General features: G+C 36.7%; 1 protein-coding gene across 1 annotated transcript in view; it reads right to left on the minus strand.

The window, feature by feature from the left end:
* The window catches only part of CTNNA3 (catenin alpha 3), a 456,005-nt gene that overhangs the window by 107,848 nt on the left and 332,217 nt on the right, over positions 1-15,940 (minus strand). The window contains exon 12 of the mRNA XM_084289960.1: positions 5,609-5,809. Coding sequence (XP_084146086.1) covers positions 5,609-5,809 — 201 coding nt within the window. The remainder of the gene's footprint in view (positions 1-5,608; positions 5,810-15,940) is intronic.

Genomic DNA, 15,940 nt, shown 5'->3' on the forward strand with positions numbered 1-15,940 from the left:
GTTCTACATCACCTGTAGGTATGTCTTAGGCAAGACAATAAAGTCTCTGAAAATACTACTCTTCCCCTATTTTGGCTTAGATGGCATGCAAAAATAAAATAAAATACTTTATGTCAGAGTGAACAGGATAAAATGCCACAAAGCCTCCATGTGTTACCTCCTTGGATGGTATCTTTCGAGGGAATAAAGTTTTTGAATTGGATAAAATATATAATCCCTACTGCAAACAATTCTGACAGTGGACAAAGGAAACTGTCAGTTGCTTAGCATAAGCTATCACTACAAGTCTAGGAACCACTGTTTGAAAAAAAGCAAATAAAGCAACTTAAAAAATACAAAGTTACTAGCTTATGCATGTAAGTGTGCAAGATACGGACATAAATGAAAAAAAAAACAAAAAAAAACAACACAACAGAAGAAGCAAGATCAACATCAGATAACACTAACATCTCTACTTGCTGAGATAAATTTCTTTCCCAGAGAAAAGTACTGCAGTAGAGTTAATCCATCAAGCTGAATCATTTAATACAGAATTTTCACAGAATTTCTAGGTTGGAAGAGACCTCAAGATCATCGAGTCCAACCTCTGACCTAACACTGACAGTCCCCACTAAACCATATCCCTAAGCTCTACATCTGAACGTCTTTTAAAGACTTCCAGGGACGGTGACTCCACCACTTCCCTGGGCAGCCTGTTCCAATGTCTAACAACCCTTTAGGTAAAGAAGTTCTTCCTAATACAGTGCTATACAAGCGAAGTCCTTTCTGAGGTAGAGTAGACCAGTGTAAGCACAGAGGCTATGCAACTGATCACACTGGAAGTGAGAGGAGACTCCGGAAGGTGTCCAAGACACCATTCTTGGGACCAAGAAATAAACATAAATAAATTATTTAATTCCAAATTCTTCAAAGTCACTGGAAACAACATGCAAAAACATTGCCCATACAACAGACAACTGGGTCAGGATGAATTGAATGAGTTTCAGGACAAAACCACAGGAAAGCACTTCAGAAAAGGTTAACTTGAACTTGTAAGGATTTTAAACACAAACCAAATGTCTCCAAAACAGGTCTACGTTTAAAGTGTTTGGCCCACTGGGGCCAAGGGAGCTTGTGGAGCTCACTCATGTGGAGCTGCTCACATTGACACATGAAGAAAATGCGCAAACTGGCGATGCATAAATGCACAAATTTGAGAAAGTCTTTAATTAGAAATAGTCTTAATACAGCTCTCACAAGTCCCACAAAGGAGATAATCAGGCCAAAGATTTCCTTGGTATCCCCTTGGTATAGCAAAGAAGCATGTATATGTAACACCCAAAAGAGATGTCCTACAGCCTCCTAAGTAAGTTATGGGACTGTTTGGATATGAGATTTTCCTTGACTCTGAAATGTCTAGAAACTCGCACTTACCCAGATGATGAATTGCTTAAAAAAACCCTTCCCATCTATTCTGCTCTTCAATTCCTAATTATAATCAGCATTGTTGGTATCAGGTCTGATAGATCTGATGTCCCTCTGAAGAATTTTTTTGGAATTCACAGCTGTGTACATGCTTCTAAATATTTTCTGAAGCAGCGAGACAATTTCAAATTCATGTTCAGCTTTAAATTTGGTATCACCATTCTTATAGATTAAACTCTGTCTTAACTTATGTTCAGTCATATTTCAAATGGAATGGGATCGATATTTTGTGTCTTGCCAATGGCAGTTTCAGAACAACACCTACAGCTGATCTACAATTTGAGAATAGAAACATGCATTTCATTCTAAACCTACCTTCATCAGTATTTCTAAACTTTACGTTAGACCCTATCCCTAAGTGAATCACACAAGGCATTTCACGATTCTGCTTTTAAAAAGCTGTGGAAAATGGGCTCCTCTACGTCCCTCAGCCCTACTAGCATAAGAACAAGTGGACTCAAAGCTACAGTGACTCACAGTTAAAAGTGCTGACGCCTTAATACAGTTAAAGTATTTGTCTCCATCCCTTTTCCTTATTTTCGCAAGATCCTTAAACCTAAATAAATAGAGGATTTATATGCATGTATACATACTTCTATATAAAAAGAATGTGCACTTTATACAGTGTATTATTATACTTTGACATGAAAGAAACAATGCTGACACTATTTACAATAAACACAGGCTTTTTACTGTATCAACAGGTAGATACCATAATATAAACTGTTTACTTAAATTTAACTACTGCAGATTCTGGAAGGTAGGAAAATGAATAGACTGATTATTTAAAATTACAGTACAGGGTTACTCCTCCAGTTCAGAAGTGGAAATACCTTGTGTTTTTATAATCAGTCTTCCTTAAAGGTTTCATTTTGCATTCATGCAACAGTAAACAAATCCTATCAAAATGCAAGGACCTGCACTTTTCAATCTAATCAACAGTACCAGGCATTAGGAATGATGGAGAGGTGCCAATATTAACGTTTTCAGTCTTAAACATAAAAGAATACAACCTGCACCTCTACCACATTTGCATTTGCAAAATCAAGATAGGAAATGCTGGTTTCAACAACTGCCTTCATTAAGCTTGTAGACCACATGGCTGAACATTCTTCTCCCCCATAGTCAGTAAAGGTTTCACACAGACCATGGAGCATTCATTTCCAGGGCATGATTTTCAGTGCTGATCTCCTAACATCTGGACATGGATGCTGGTTCAAATGTTTTGCACGTTTCTTTTCTGACCACACAGCCTAACGTCCTTCCCACTAAAACCTGAAAAGAAGATGAGATAGAGCAGCTCCCAATCTCATCTTGACATAGAGCTGGGATGTACTCAGAGTGCTCGCTCACACCAGGAGGGGGCGAGTATTCCTGCATCCCACATTTAGCTGTAGCCTCATTAACCTGAAGTGTCACCTCTCTGTAGACACAAGGGCAGTCCAAACCAACTATCTGCACCATCAGATCACATACTGTCCTCCTGCATTCTTCTGCCCCGTTATTTTTAAAACTTATCCCATGGACAACAGCCTCCTTCAATATGTGAGCCTGGTGAATGCCTAAAGCAGGTCCATCCAGTGGAATGAATTAAGCAGCTATTTCGTAGCTTAACTGTGTAATCACATACTTCAACAGCATAATGCATATACCAAGTGCAAATCAAGGGCTAAAAAGACAACCTTTATTCTGGTATAACTGAACTTTTAAGAGGTGGACTCCACAACCTTAACAGTGTTTTGACAGAGCTTTGCTGTTTTTTTGCTTATGGTTTTCTTGTTGTTGGGTGAATGGGAAGATGCAAAACAGAGGAGAGGAATAACAAATTGGAGAAAGCAGATACTCCAATATACAGTACTATAAAATCTGTTTGTTTAAAAACAACTGGTATCCGGACAGGACTATGTAACTTCAACTAGGAAACTACGCAGCAGCTTTTAATACCTATTGTACAGCAGTTATTAAAGAAGTATTTGATGAATAGCTAATTTTGGCATCTTGCTGCATGATGTCTTCCAACAGAAGAGATTCAGTGACCTTAGGCTTTCATGTGCATTTTTGCAGTTTCTGTGTAGTACACTATTATTCCATAATTCTATTTTCACTAACTGTATACTCCTCCTCTTATAATGTCTCTTCAGTAACACATTACCTTTTCATTGAGCATAAAAGATGCATTTCACTGCACTGTGTTAGTCATGCAAACAAACTGATGGCAGAAAATATGCGAACTTCTTTTCTAGTAAGGTCACCTTGCTCTCAGCTGGCTCCTAGAAGACCCAGTAACTGCGTGCATTAGGTTAAACTTGAGGGCTGCAGCTTACCTGCATTTTTCATGTCTCTTGAAGCAGTAGAAAAATAAAACTAATCAAAAAATCCTCATAAGGATTTGAAGTCTTTTCACTGCAGATCATATAAATAAGGGTAGGAATGAAAAGTACATTTTTCCTTTTACAGCTCCTATTGAATTATGTGAAGTACAGGACTTTTAGGTTTAAAGTACCACAAAAAATTTTGCTCAAATGACACCGTGCTTGATGTCCCTTGACACAGCCAGATATTCCAACCCAAACCAATTTTATGCTTTGTCTTTTTTAAATACACAGATTTATATATATGTATATATATTTTTGTCACAGCAATGCAACAGAACAGAAATCCACATCAACTCCTGATGTGTTTCAATACCACCAGTTTCAAGAAAGAAGAGCTCAGTTTTTACATAGGAATAAAAACTATGCTTTCCTGTAATTGCTTCTGCCTTAACTATATGTCATAGTGCTTTCAAAAGTTACGAAAACAGAACATTATGTTCCAAGTTCTCAGATTTTCTCATCAAAATGTCAGAAAAGGAGATAAAACCAGGCAAGTCTATTCCAAAATCTTCTCACTATTCTGTCCCTTTTGCAACTTCTTTGGTATGTCAGTTCACTTGTTTCACATGAAGGCAGTTCTGTCCTGGACCTATTTGAACTGATTAAAAAAGTGCTCAAACTTCCTGTCTTTTCTCGCAGTAAAATAAAGTAAATGTCAAGCAAACATAACGTATTAGAAACCTGTTTAGACTGACAGAGCTAGCATTCAGACTTCTATGTTCATGAAACTGAATCCTCTATTTCAGAGACACACAGATTACCAGAAAACTTCTTAATGGCAATACCACCCAACTATTAGACTTCCAGCCACTGAGAACATGTAAGTCCTGGGGTCTTTACAGACTCCTAGTGTATATACTGAATCAAAAAATATGAGGCCAGAGATTAAGTGTTGTAGGACACAAATAGGATTAAAATCAATTCTGTTCACACCCAAGTAGCCTCATGCTTTGTAATGCCCTTTAAAGAGTAAGTAGAAAAAAACATCAATTGGAAATGGCTGACAGTTCGCTTCAGTTTCTTGTTGACAGAAATTACATTTCAGACATGTAAGATCGTCTTTCACGAAAAGTAGCACATATAGTGACACAACTGATATACTTCATCTCTCCTGATCCTCCTCCAGCCCCTCATACCATATTCAGCCTTACACTGGTTACATTAAAACCAGAAACCATTTATAGAATAGGACTGTTACAATCCAGCTTCCAATATGGGGATATTCCAGTAAAGAATACTCTCTTTAGTATCATGGAAAATGAAATGGACACTACTAAATATTTTAAGAAGTTCCAAATTCACATAGCAAAATTGAATATGTCTGAGAATGTTTAACCACCGCACAATAATCCTGGAAGAGGTAAGTATAAACAAATCATGATCCTGCTTCTATGTCTCTACAAGCTTTCATCTGCATAAAACAGATGTGCTGAGGCCAGTAAAACAGCCGAAAGCTGCTGCCTCGTCAGTTACTAGTCTCCAAACATTGCTAATTACATTTATGTAAAAACTGTAGTGAAAGTTCTCTAAAAGTTAAAAACCCTTACATGAATTATGTAATTTAATTTTTCAAAAGTTAGTTTTGAACTGTATGGTATCATTATAATTGGACAGTATGCTGAAAGGAGGTAAGATACCATATAGTGAAACATCAGTGCATTATTAATTCATTAGGTCATAGAATCACAGGATTCCTTTTAAATGTGACGTATAAAATAATGCTTTTACAACTAAAGAAACTGAGAACACAGTTCAGAAATGAGACTTACCATTCTTGGTTAAATACTGAACATTCTTCATCACTCCTTCAGTGTAAGCCCCTGGCTCATAATTGTCCATCTCACCCGAAACAATATGAGCTACTCTTGAAGCACGCCCTCGGATCGCACCTGCTGCACGATCTAAATTGTCAGCATTTTGCTCTCTCAGTGCGATGATACACTTGTTTACATCCTCAAGAATATGGCTTTCTGCAAATAAAACAACATTTATTTTTAGATGGCACCTCTTACAACATTGGACCTATTTTAGACATTGACTAGATTTTCTTCCCAATTGAAATACACTGGCCAACATGAATGGAAGTAAAACTTAAAACATGACATTTACACTGAACTCTACTTGAGATCCTTAAAAACAATTTACTCATCTGTAGAAAAGTAATGTCATACTATCCTACAGGCAACAACAACAACAAAATGGTCAGTTACAAAGTGCTAGAAAACATCAAAACCACAAAACCTTACATGTATCATGAATATTTGTAGTATGAAGGAAAATTTAAAGGGATTATGGCTATTATTTATTGTTGAAACCTTCTTAAACCATTGTGACAAAAGGAGCTACTACAAGATGAGCCTTTGCCAAAAAACAAGTGCCTAAACAACTAACTTCTTTCATGCCTGTGTGTTAGAATCTTCATGCTAAATCATATTAATAGAGAAATATTTTTGGCTGGTATTAAGACTTCATCATTAGATACCAAGTAATTTCAATACACTACATTATTACAAAATGCATGTTGATATTTTACTGTAACAGTTACATCTTTCATACCAATACACTTATTGCATTACTATGTATATTTGATACAATCTTAACATTTAAATATGTGCAAATATAGCTCCCAATAAACATATGTAATCACTTATCAATATATAACACAATTATGTGTTACTGGCTTCCTTTTACAGCTACATTATTTCACTGTGCCTTCTTGTCTCACAATACCCTCCCCTTCAGCTATCTGTCATGCCCTAACTAAAGAATTCCTCTTTCCTCTTGTTATGCTTTCATTCCTACAATATTTTCTCCCTTATTAGAATTTCCCTCGTTCAAATTCATCACCTCACAAACTCAAAACTACATTGAAAAAATGAAGAACTGTATTTTTCTTCATCTTTTCTCAGTATGACAGTTGGCTTATTGCCCACTTGATTTAAATCATCTGCTGCAGTGTATCCAAAAACTACACATTTTTACTATAATAATTAAAACACATATGTATGTCATAATTACCTTTTAGCTGTACAAATACTACTAGATTCAAAATACTACACTCCAAGTACAAAAATGAACATGAATTTTGGGACAGGCAGGGAGATGATGTTAATATATGTGAAATTCATAAGTGACAGAGCGAAATCTCAAACAAGTTCCTCGATGAGACACTAGAGGGGTTAAAAAAGATCTTCCTAGTGAAATGCTTAAAGAAAAAATAAACATGCACAAAATCATCCCACTAAAGGGATGACAGATGCAATAAAACATGATTATTCTTCCACAGTACTATAAAAAAAAAACCAACAGTATACATCACAGTAATTGCTATCTTCTGAATATAGCGAATATTTATCAAATGTTGAAGAAGCCATGCAAATGTTAAAGTAAAATCAACACACAGTGGAGAGCTGATCTTTGTTATACAGTTAACAAAAGAGGTACCCAGTGGTGTCTTTGCTAAGGACAAGAGTTGAAGTAAACCAATTCTGTCTTCCTTTGAGATTAAACACATTTCTAGTGGAAGGTGTCCCTGATGATGGGGGATTGGAATTAGATGGTGTTTAAGGTCCCTTCCAACCCAAACCATTCTATGATAGTATGATATTTGGAAAGTTACACAACTCTTTTTCTATAAGAGATTATTATGCTTCTTTCTGAACATCCATCTTCTCAGCCTTTCCAGTGGCAATATTAAAGTTACATTTCTGCTCAACAAAATAATTCTTGATAAACAAATTTATAGCAACAGGAAGGAAAAAAGAACATCATCAGGAAGGAAGACAGATGAAAGAAAAAAAACACTGGTATTAAAGTAAGAAATATGGGCCATAAAACTAAAGAGTAACGGACCGGAGCAAGAATTCTGTTCAGGCTGGAGAACAGTACCAGGAATGTCAAGGGTTACACATAGAACAAGTATGTGGTATTATGTTAATATTCCAGTCTATAATACAAGTATTGAAGGGCATATCCTATTTCTTCATAGACAAAGTAATCTAAATATAAAACTGAATTAAACCATATAAAGGGTAAAACCATAAAATGTAAAAAAGAGTATGTTTACAGTTTTGAAGCTTAAATGCTTTTCAAAAGCATCTCTTAGTTTTGATATTGAATTTCCTTTTCTACAAAAACCTAAAATCTGCTGTCTCTCAGAGACTATTGTAAAACAACATTAGAAACACAAATGTGAAGGTAACAGATCTGTTCTATCTTCAGAAGTACCATTTTAAAACTTCTCTTGCATTAAAGCATGAAATAATTCACAGTATACATGATTCTTTTTAACTCAGATGACTGCCATTCAGTATATCAGCATTAAATTACATTTTATGTTACACAATAAATTGTAAAATCATGGTAACTTGAACAGACAAAACACATCAAACAGGTAATCCTGAATTACAAACTGCATCTAGCATGAGTACCCTGGGATTCTGTCTATACAAAAATTATGAATTCTGGTTCAGCTTACAGAACAGCTACATCACAGAATGCCTCTGTGAATATGGAAACACGTATTTGTCCCTGACCAAATCCTTTCCTGGACACGTCCACAATATCAAAGGTCAGCAGAAAAAGGGAAGTTTACTTGTAGTGACTTTGATCACCCTGCTCAAATTCTCTAACTACTCCCATGGACTATCATCTCCATGAGAACAGGGCAATAGCAAGACTGGTAACTATTGCAGTTTCACTGATGCCAACTATGCAGAAGAAAGGGGTAAATGGCAAGATGCAAAGAGACATTTTGGTAACTATCCTGTGCTACTTATACAGGTTAATACTTTCTCTTTTTTCAAGCATCTTTCCCTTTGTGCCTTCCACAGCATGAGACTTAAAAACAATCCAGTGTGTGAATGTGCACATGGTTGACAAAGGCTGAAGCACAGACAGAAATGCCCTAAGGGTTGACAGGCAAAGAATGCAGGAGAAAGGACTAACAAAAAACCAATTTTGTTACCATAGTTATGTCTAAAAGGAAGTACAAGTCACCATTACATTAGGTTTATTACTGTTGATGTGTTAAGAAGGAATTAGATGCAGCAACCTCTACCTTTGTGTGAATACACTGCTTTTTAACTGCTTAGCAAAGATGACAACTAAAGGGTTTAGGGGCTTTGTAAATAGAAAGGTACAGTTCTGATATTTACTAAGTGAAATCTCAACCATAGAAAAACATAAATAACTTACTACCTTGAATTATATGTATCTCAAGTTACTTTCCAATAAAAACTGCATGTGGCCTACTACTCTATATGAATGAAAATACTATATAAATGGCACATATAATGGAAAGTTCACTTTTTCCAAGCCCTTCCAAGAGAAGTCAAAGGCAAGACTTCCATGGAGAAAGAAAAAGCAAACTTGAGGCCAAAAGCTTTACATAAATACCCTTAGACCTGGCTTGCACATCGTAACCTGAGGTCCCCATTAGCTGCTTCCTTCCAAATTGGTAACTCTCCTTTTAAGTCTTTTTAGAACATAATTATCAGAGCATGGAAAAACATCAGGAGATAACAATTAAAATATAAGACCCTGCAAATACCATGTTTCAAAGATGACCAAAACAGAAACAGATTTGAATAACTGCATACTGTCCATACACCTTGTACTAGAGTATGTGTCCTTATCTGCTACATTTTTTCTTGCTACATCCCTAATTTTCACAACGGATCAGATGAGAACTTGACACAAGTGCTATGCGTCAAAAACTCATGAGCTCTTGTCAGCATGACAGAATGCACAGAAAATACACATGCTCAATGAGAACAAATGGCTATATTACCACACACTGGTAATACTGAGTGGTAGCCTTTCTGAATAGCAGAGCCTACATGAACAGTCTCACTATAATCTGAAACTCTTCACAGATGAGGTACTTCACAATCAATAGCTTAAACACTGCTTAACTTATTTTCCACAGGGCATTTTCTGTTAACATTTGTCTTAGAAATTAAAGGAAAAAGGAAAAAGACAGCACTGATGACAGGCCAGCTGAGATCATTTTAACCTGCAACTTTCTTACAAATGCTTCCTCCTATTACATAAAATACATTAGATAATTTTTTATTTTCATCCAAGTATCCTACATTCCAAAGCAGAAAAGGAAGTTTACGACAATGTACCATCTCGTTGCTCTGATTCAAAATACTTCTTTTAAGAGTTAATTCTTACAGTGAATTGACAGACTTTTAAAGAACTTGTTAGATTGCCATTCACCACAGCAGCTATCACAAGTGGTTCACTGTACCTTCTGATCTTCCTTTGGGATCTTGGTGTTAACTATATTGGTCAGAACTCTTCTCTCAGCTGAGCTAACTATCATATAATAAAGCTGGTTTGGACAAAGACATTACTCAGACTATCTCTAGGACAAAACTAGTGGCTCTTCCTTAGCATATCATTTGAAGAAAAAGACAGGTGATGCCCTTCCACTCCATATGGCACTAGTAAAGCTTCTGTTAAAGCACTTTTATTAAAGTTTCTCCATTCAGTTCAAGAAAGTTGTAGGCCAAATGGAGACATTCCAAGAAAATTAAAATAGAAAAATATTAGCAATTTAAGAAATCCATGAAGAGACATTAGAAAACTCAATCTGTCTCTTGAAGAAAAGATGGAAAATAAAACATACTTGCCTTTAATGCCTAAACCAATAAATTGGATGTAGAAATGTATTGATATTTAAACACAACCAAAATTATTCCTCTATCATCTGTTGTCATGACAAAAGAGCAAGCAAAGAAACTTCATAAAATAAGTCAACTACCTTTCCAACCACTCTTCTTCCTCTATTTGGACCAAAAATAAAAATAAAAAATGCTGCACTGAATTCCCATCTCTCCTACATACCAAAGTTTAGAGAACACTCAGCACTAGATCTCCATGAGCAATCTGGTGAAGCAGATTTTCTCGGTACATGGGCCTCTTTTACCAGTATTAATAGAATATCTACATTCTACATGCAGGGCAGTGTCTTAGTCACTTTTCAAGCCAGAGATCACTGGTAATCTTTAAATGTTTTAAGTCACTGGAAACGTCAATACAAGAATTTAAAATAAAGAAGTGTAAATAAAGAATTGCTCAAAAAAAACAAAAAAAGAAAATAGATGTCCTATCTTCTCTGATTGTATTAACTGTATTAACATTCTATCTGCTAAAATTAAGAAACTAGATGATATTTTCTAATATGATTTGCTGCTAATCTGGCTGGCAACACTGCTATTCTGTCTCAGACCAAGAATGGTATTGAGCAGCATGGTTCACAACGATACAATATTTACTCAGCAAATAAATTCACGATGCTTCCAAAATGCTCAATTTTAAACACATACAACTGGATATTTCAGTTTTAATACCTGTAAATGCCTACTGTTATATCCATCTTAAAAAAGGCAAAGAGGAGGATGCAGGAAGCAATGGCCTTCACCTTTGTTCCTGGGAAAATAATGAGAAAAAAATATTGGCCTCCAGTCCAATGAAGGACAGAAGCCAGCACTGTTTGTTCCCCATCTTCTTAACAATACCAACTCGAGCATGACCAAACTGATTGTACTCAGTGACAGAACATGAAGATGAATGTGGGCAGACATGAGTGGATTGCAGTAAGTTTCCCCTCAGCAAGGTAGTGAAAACTCTTCCGGATCTATCACTATCTCTGCAAGGTAATTTTTGAAGGGAAAGAGAAGCAACAACTCTTTGCACTGATCATTTTAATATGTACATTTTCAGATACAGACACTTCATCCTGAAGTATGAAATATGACCTTCATTTTTGTTTACAGGAAATGTTTATTTAAGTTTCTATTTCTTTTGTATTTTACCTCAGGGTGAGTAACATATTGGCTGAGATGGAAGCTTGTCCTTGAGGTTTGTTTTCATTCACATATGCATAAATGATTCAGTCATTAGCTTATAAACTCAGAAAAGCTATAGAAGAAAAAAGCAACAACAAAAAACCACCACTATCTAAAGAGTAACAAAAGAAAGAAGAATATTTCTTCAAGACACTGCCTATTAATTACAGAATTGGAAGCCCAAAATGATTAGCTTAATTGAATAATGAAGTTTTCAAATTACAAAGAAATTCACAAGTGAGAATCTTACAGCAATATTAATCTTTTAAAGAGTTTTTCTTCTTTCCATCTTCCATTTTAACATAATCCCAGTAAGCTTTGGATGGTTTGAGATATTAACTACTTCTGTCTTTTCTGTCAATTTCTTGGGAAACAAATTCAGCCTACAGACAGGTTCCTGGATTTTCAGCTTTCCATTCAGTAGCCTGATGTATTCCAGGACAGCATGTTTAAGACCTTCTGCTTTCCTACACCCTTACATGAGCCAGGCTCTGTGATCTCTGAAGACAGAAGTACACTGCAGAAGCATACAGCCATCTATATGTCTAAAAATGGATACTGATAAAGGAAAAATGGATATGAAGTAGTCAAGAAGCACCGACACCTGGATTGGCAAGAACTAAAAAGAAGCAAGAAAAAAAGAAGTACCCCAGCTGGGTATGGGTCACTTCTCTAACCACAGTCCTCTTCTCCCCAGGCCTACAAGATCAGGGAAATGCCTCACAAAAACACACAGTGGTGACTAGCACATATACAATTTTCCCCCAGCCTCTTAATTTGGACTTCTCAATTTCAACATACCCTTCATAGGTCATCAGAGAGAAACTGTATGTTTTAGGGGCAATTCCCCTCATCCTTACATGTAAGTGTATTCAGCTGAATTAGGTCTTCAAAGTGCCCCTTTCTCTCCTTTCACTATAAAAAAGCTGCAAACGGTTAGCTCAATTTTGATTCTGAAAGCTACAGGAGATGGTTCCATATTCCCAGTATTCATGACAATATGTAGGGCAACAAAGAACAATTTTTGATGCATTAGTACTCTGTAATATGATGCAGATTTTATAGGACAAGAATAGAAAAGTAGTTGAAAATTGCAGCAGAACGTGAAAAAGAAAACTACAAAGCATAAAAAGAAATGTATCACTCTTCCACAATGTAAATACACTTTTATTCAAACTATAAATGTGCGTAACTGTATTATCAACTACATTCTTCTAAAATTGTATTGTCTTCACCCAAGTAACTACAATCAACTTTCAGTAAAAACCTACAAAAGTTGTAATTTGTTCTCCAAAAAAAACATATTCAACAACTCCAGTTTCTCGCAGCACAGCAGAATGAACCCCTTCAACTTAAATCTGATCCTGGCAACTCCTGAAAAGACCAACTAGAAGGCCCTTTGGCCTAGACTCGTATGCTAGGAAGCACTGAACTATAAGATCTTTTTTCGTCTCACCCACTGTGGACAAACAAGGACGCAATGCTATGTCAGTAACATCAGAATTCATGTGGTACATGTACATCTCCTAGATCTGATCGCAAATACAAGGACTAACAAATGGTCCCCCTTTCTATTCCACAGAGAAGAATACTTCAACGGACTTGTATTATAAAACCAGCTTTACTAAACTGCTCCAAAAAGTACCCCTACCATTTAAAAATATTCGCACCTAATACTACAAGCATTTCCATACAGATCCAAGAACAGATAACTTAGTTAATCAGCATATACGCCTCATCTCCAATGATACGTCTTAGAAATAAATAACATAGCATGATAGGAAAACATTGCCAGGTAATCTTATCACAACATTAACAGATTAATTGACTCTGGTCTTTCACTTCTTTACTAAGATGTGACACTGGTGAAAAAGAGAGAATAGTCAAAATGAAACAAAATACTATCTGAAAAAAAAAAAAAAAAAAAAAGCAAAACTGTGAGGATAATGAGGCTCACAATAATAGATTAGTTGCTCAAAAAGGTTGTGAAATCTCTGGACTTGGTCTGAAATTAGAGTTGAGATTAGTCAGAGTTGGCCAAGCTGTGAACTTGTGTAGGAGGGTGAACTACACTTCGACGTTCTATCCTGCCTGAATGACTTACGATTCTGTGATACAGAGAAAACATGGTAAGAACTTTGAGCCTAGAAGGACACAGTCTAAGGACAGAATCACAGAATCACCTAGGTTGGAAGAGACCTCCAAATCACCTAGTCCAACCTCTGACCTAACACTAACCAGTCCCCCGCTAAACTGTATCACTAACAGCTAAATGTCTTTTAAAGACCTCCAGGGATGCTGACTCCACCACTTCCCTGGGCAGCCTGTTCCAATGCCTCACAACCCTTTCGGTAAAGAAGTTCTTCCTAATATCCAACCTAAACCTCCCCTGGGGCCACTTTAGCCCGTTCCCCCTCGTCCTGTCACAAGTGAGGGGCCCAAAACTGAACACAGTACTCGAGGTGCGGCCTCACCAGAGCCGAGTACAGGTGGACAATCACTTCCCTAGCCCTGCTGGCCACACTGCTTCTTATGCAAGCCAGGATGCTGTTGGCCTTCTTGGCTACCTGAGCACGCTGCTGGCTCATATTCAGCTGACTATCAACCAATACTCCCAGGTCCTTCTCTGCCAGGCAACTTCCTAACCACTCAACTTATTCAGGCTCTACAAATTACTGAAACATTCCCGATCTGCATCAGCAAGTCCTTTCTACACATTTGGTCATAAAATTCATCAGAACATTTGACACCACCTGTCAGCTTTGTTTTCTTTCTTCTTTCTTTACTTAAGACTTAGCAATTATTTTTCACGCTTCCCTTTTACCATTAGATGAGAAGTTATTTGCCTTACAAAATCTTATTTTACAAAGTACACGTATGTACATTCAGTTCACAAAATACACAGGACAACCAGTTTATCTCCACTCCAGGCCTCACATTTTTGTTTCAATGGCAATGAATATCCAAAGCATTTATTATTCTCCTCAGAACATCCCCTCTCAGAAAACACAGGACAGTTTCCCTTTTGCCAACTGTACAGTCCTAAGGCTAAAATTCTGGGAGGCTTCTTTTTGCTTCTTTTTCCCAGCAGATGAACTACAAATGGGTAGCGGGGGGGGGGGGGGGGGGGGGGGGCGGCGGAATTAGGCCTTCCCTTCCGCTTTGGGAGGTGGGGTGAGGAGGTGGTGTTTTTTTTCCCATCATTTTTTTGTTCAGTCCTGTTAGCTTTTCAGCAGTCTGTTAGGAGAACTGTATGGGACAGAGTTCTTAAATACAAGAGAGACAAGAGAAGATTCTCATTCAGCATATGAGCAGAAGGCTGCGTCACACACAAAACAGTCCACCAGCCTTTGCTCAGTCTTCTTTTACCCCATTTGCCCCTTTTGTAAGCAGAGTTGCTTACAGAGCTGATAAATTAAAGCAGAAAAAAACTACCAAAAAAAAAAAAAAAAACACCACAAACAAACCACGTTTTATTTTCATTGCTAGGAAAGCAGAGATTCAATTTTCCATATCATTTGCTTTGCCAAGAAAGAAGAGCTGAAGTCTGCAGTTTTATTGCCTTAGGTGAAAAATGACTTGGCCCTACACAGGGCATAAATAAATCTGTTTTCTGCCCTTCCATGGCTAGGAAATAGAAAATTTATTGTTGCTTTCTAAATTCCACATCTAAAACCCAAATCTATCTAAAATATTACTAACTTCATGAAAATCTCTCTTCAAACTCAGAAAGTCCTTAGTAAATCAAAAATCCTTAAGTCTAAAACCGACAAAAGCAATGTTTTCTGAATAACGGCTTACCTCAAAGAATTAATTCGTGCCAAGGATTACACAGAATTTTTCATTCAACTCAATCCTTATCTTATAGGTAATGAAAATAATTTAAACAGTCAAATAACTAACCAGATTACAGTAAAATAGTTCAAAGCACAGCCGTTATAAATCAATGCACTGCCAATAACCTTGTTAATAATTTCAGGACAAATGCCATAGAACGAAGAGTTGGCAATCTTCCTAGTTTGGGCCAAGGAGAATAGAAGAAATCTGCATTATCTTGGGAATGCTGAATGTCTGCCTTGGGATCAGATGGAGGAATTGGTCAATTTACCAACTTCAGAAAAGTTCAGTTTCCTTGGGGGAGGAGGATTAACAATGAAAATTAACTACATATTTCCTTCTGCTAGATTACTGGTGTATAACGGGATAATTCTGCATTACCTGTTTTACAATGTGTGTAACATA

Source organism: Netta rufina (assembly GCF_964035555.1).
Source record: "Netta rufina genome assembly, chromosome: 7".
NCBI lineage: Eukaryota > Metazoa > Chordata > Aves > Anseriformes > Anatidae > Netta > Netta rufina.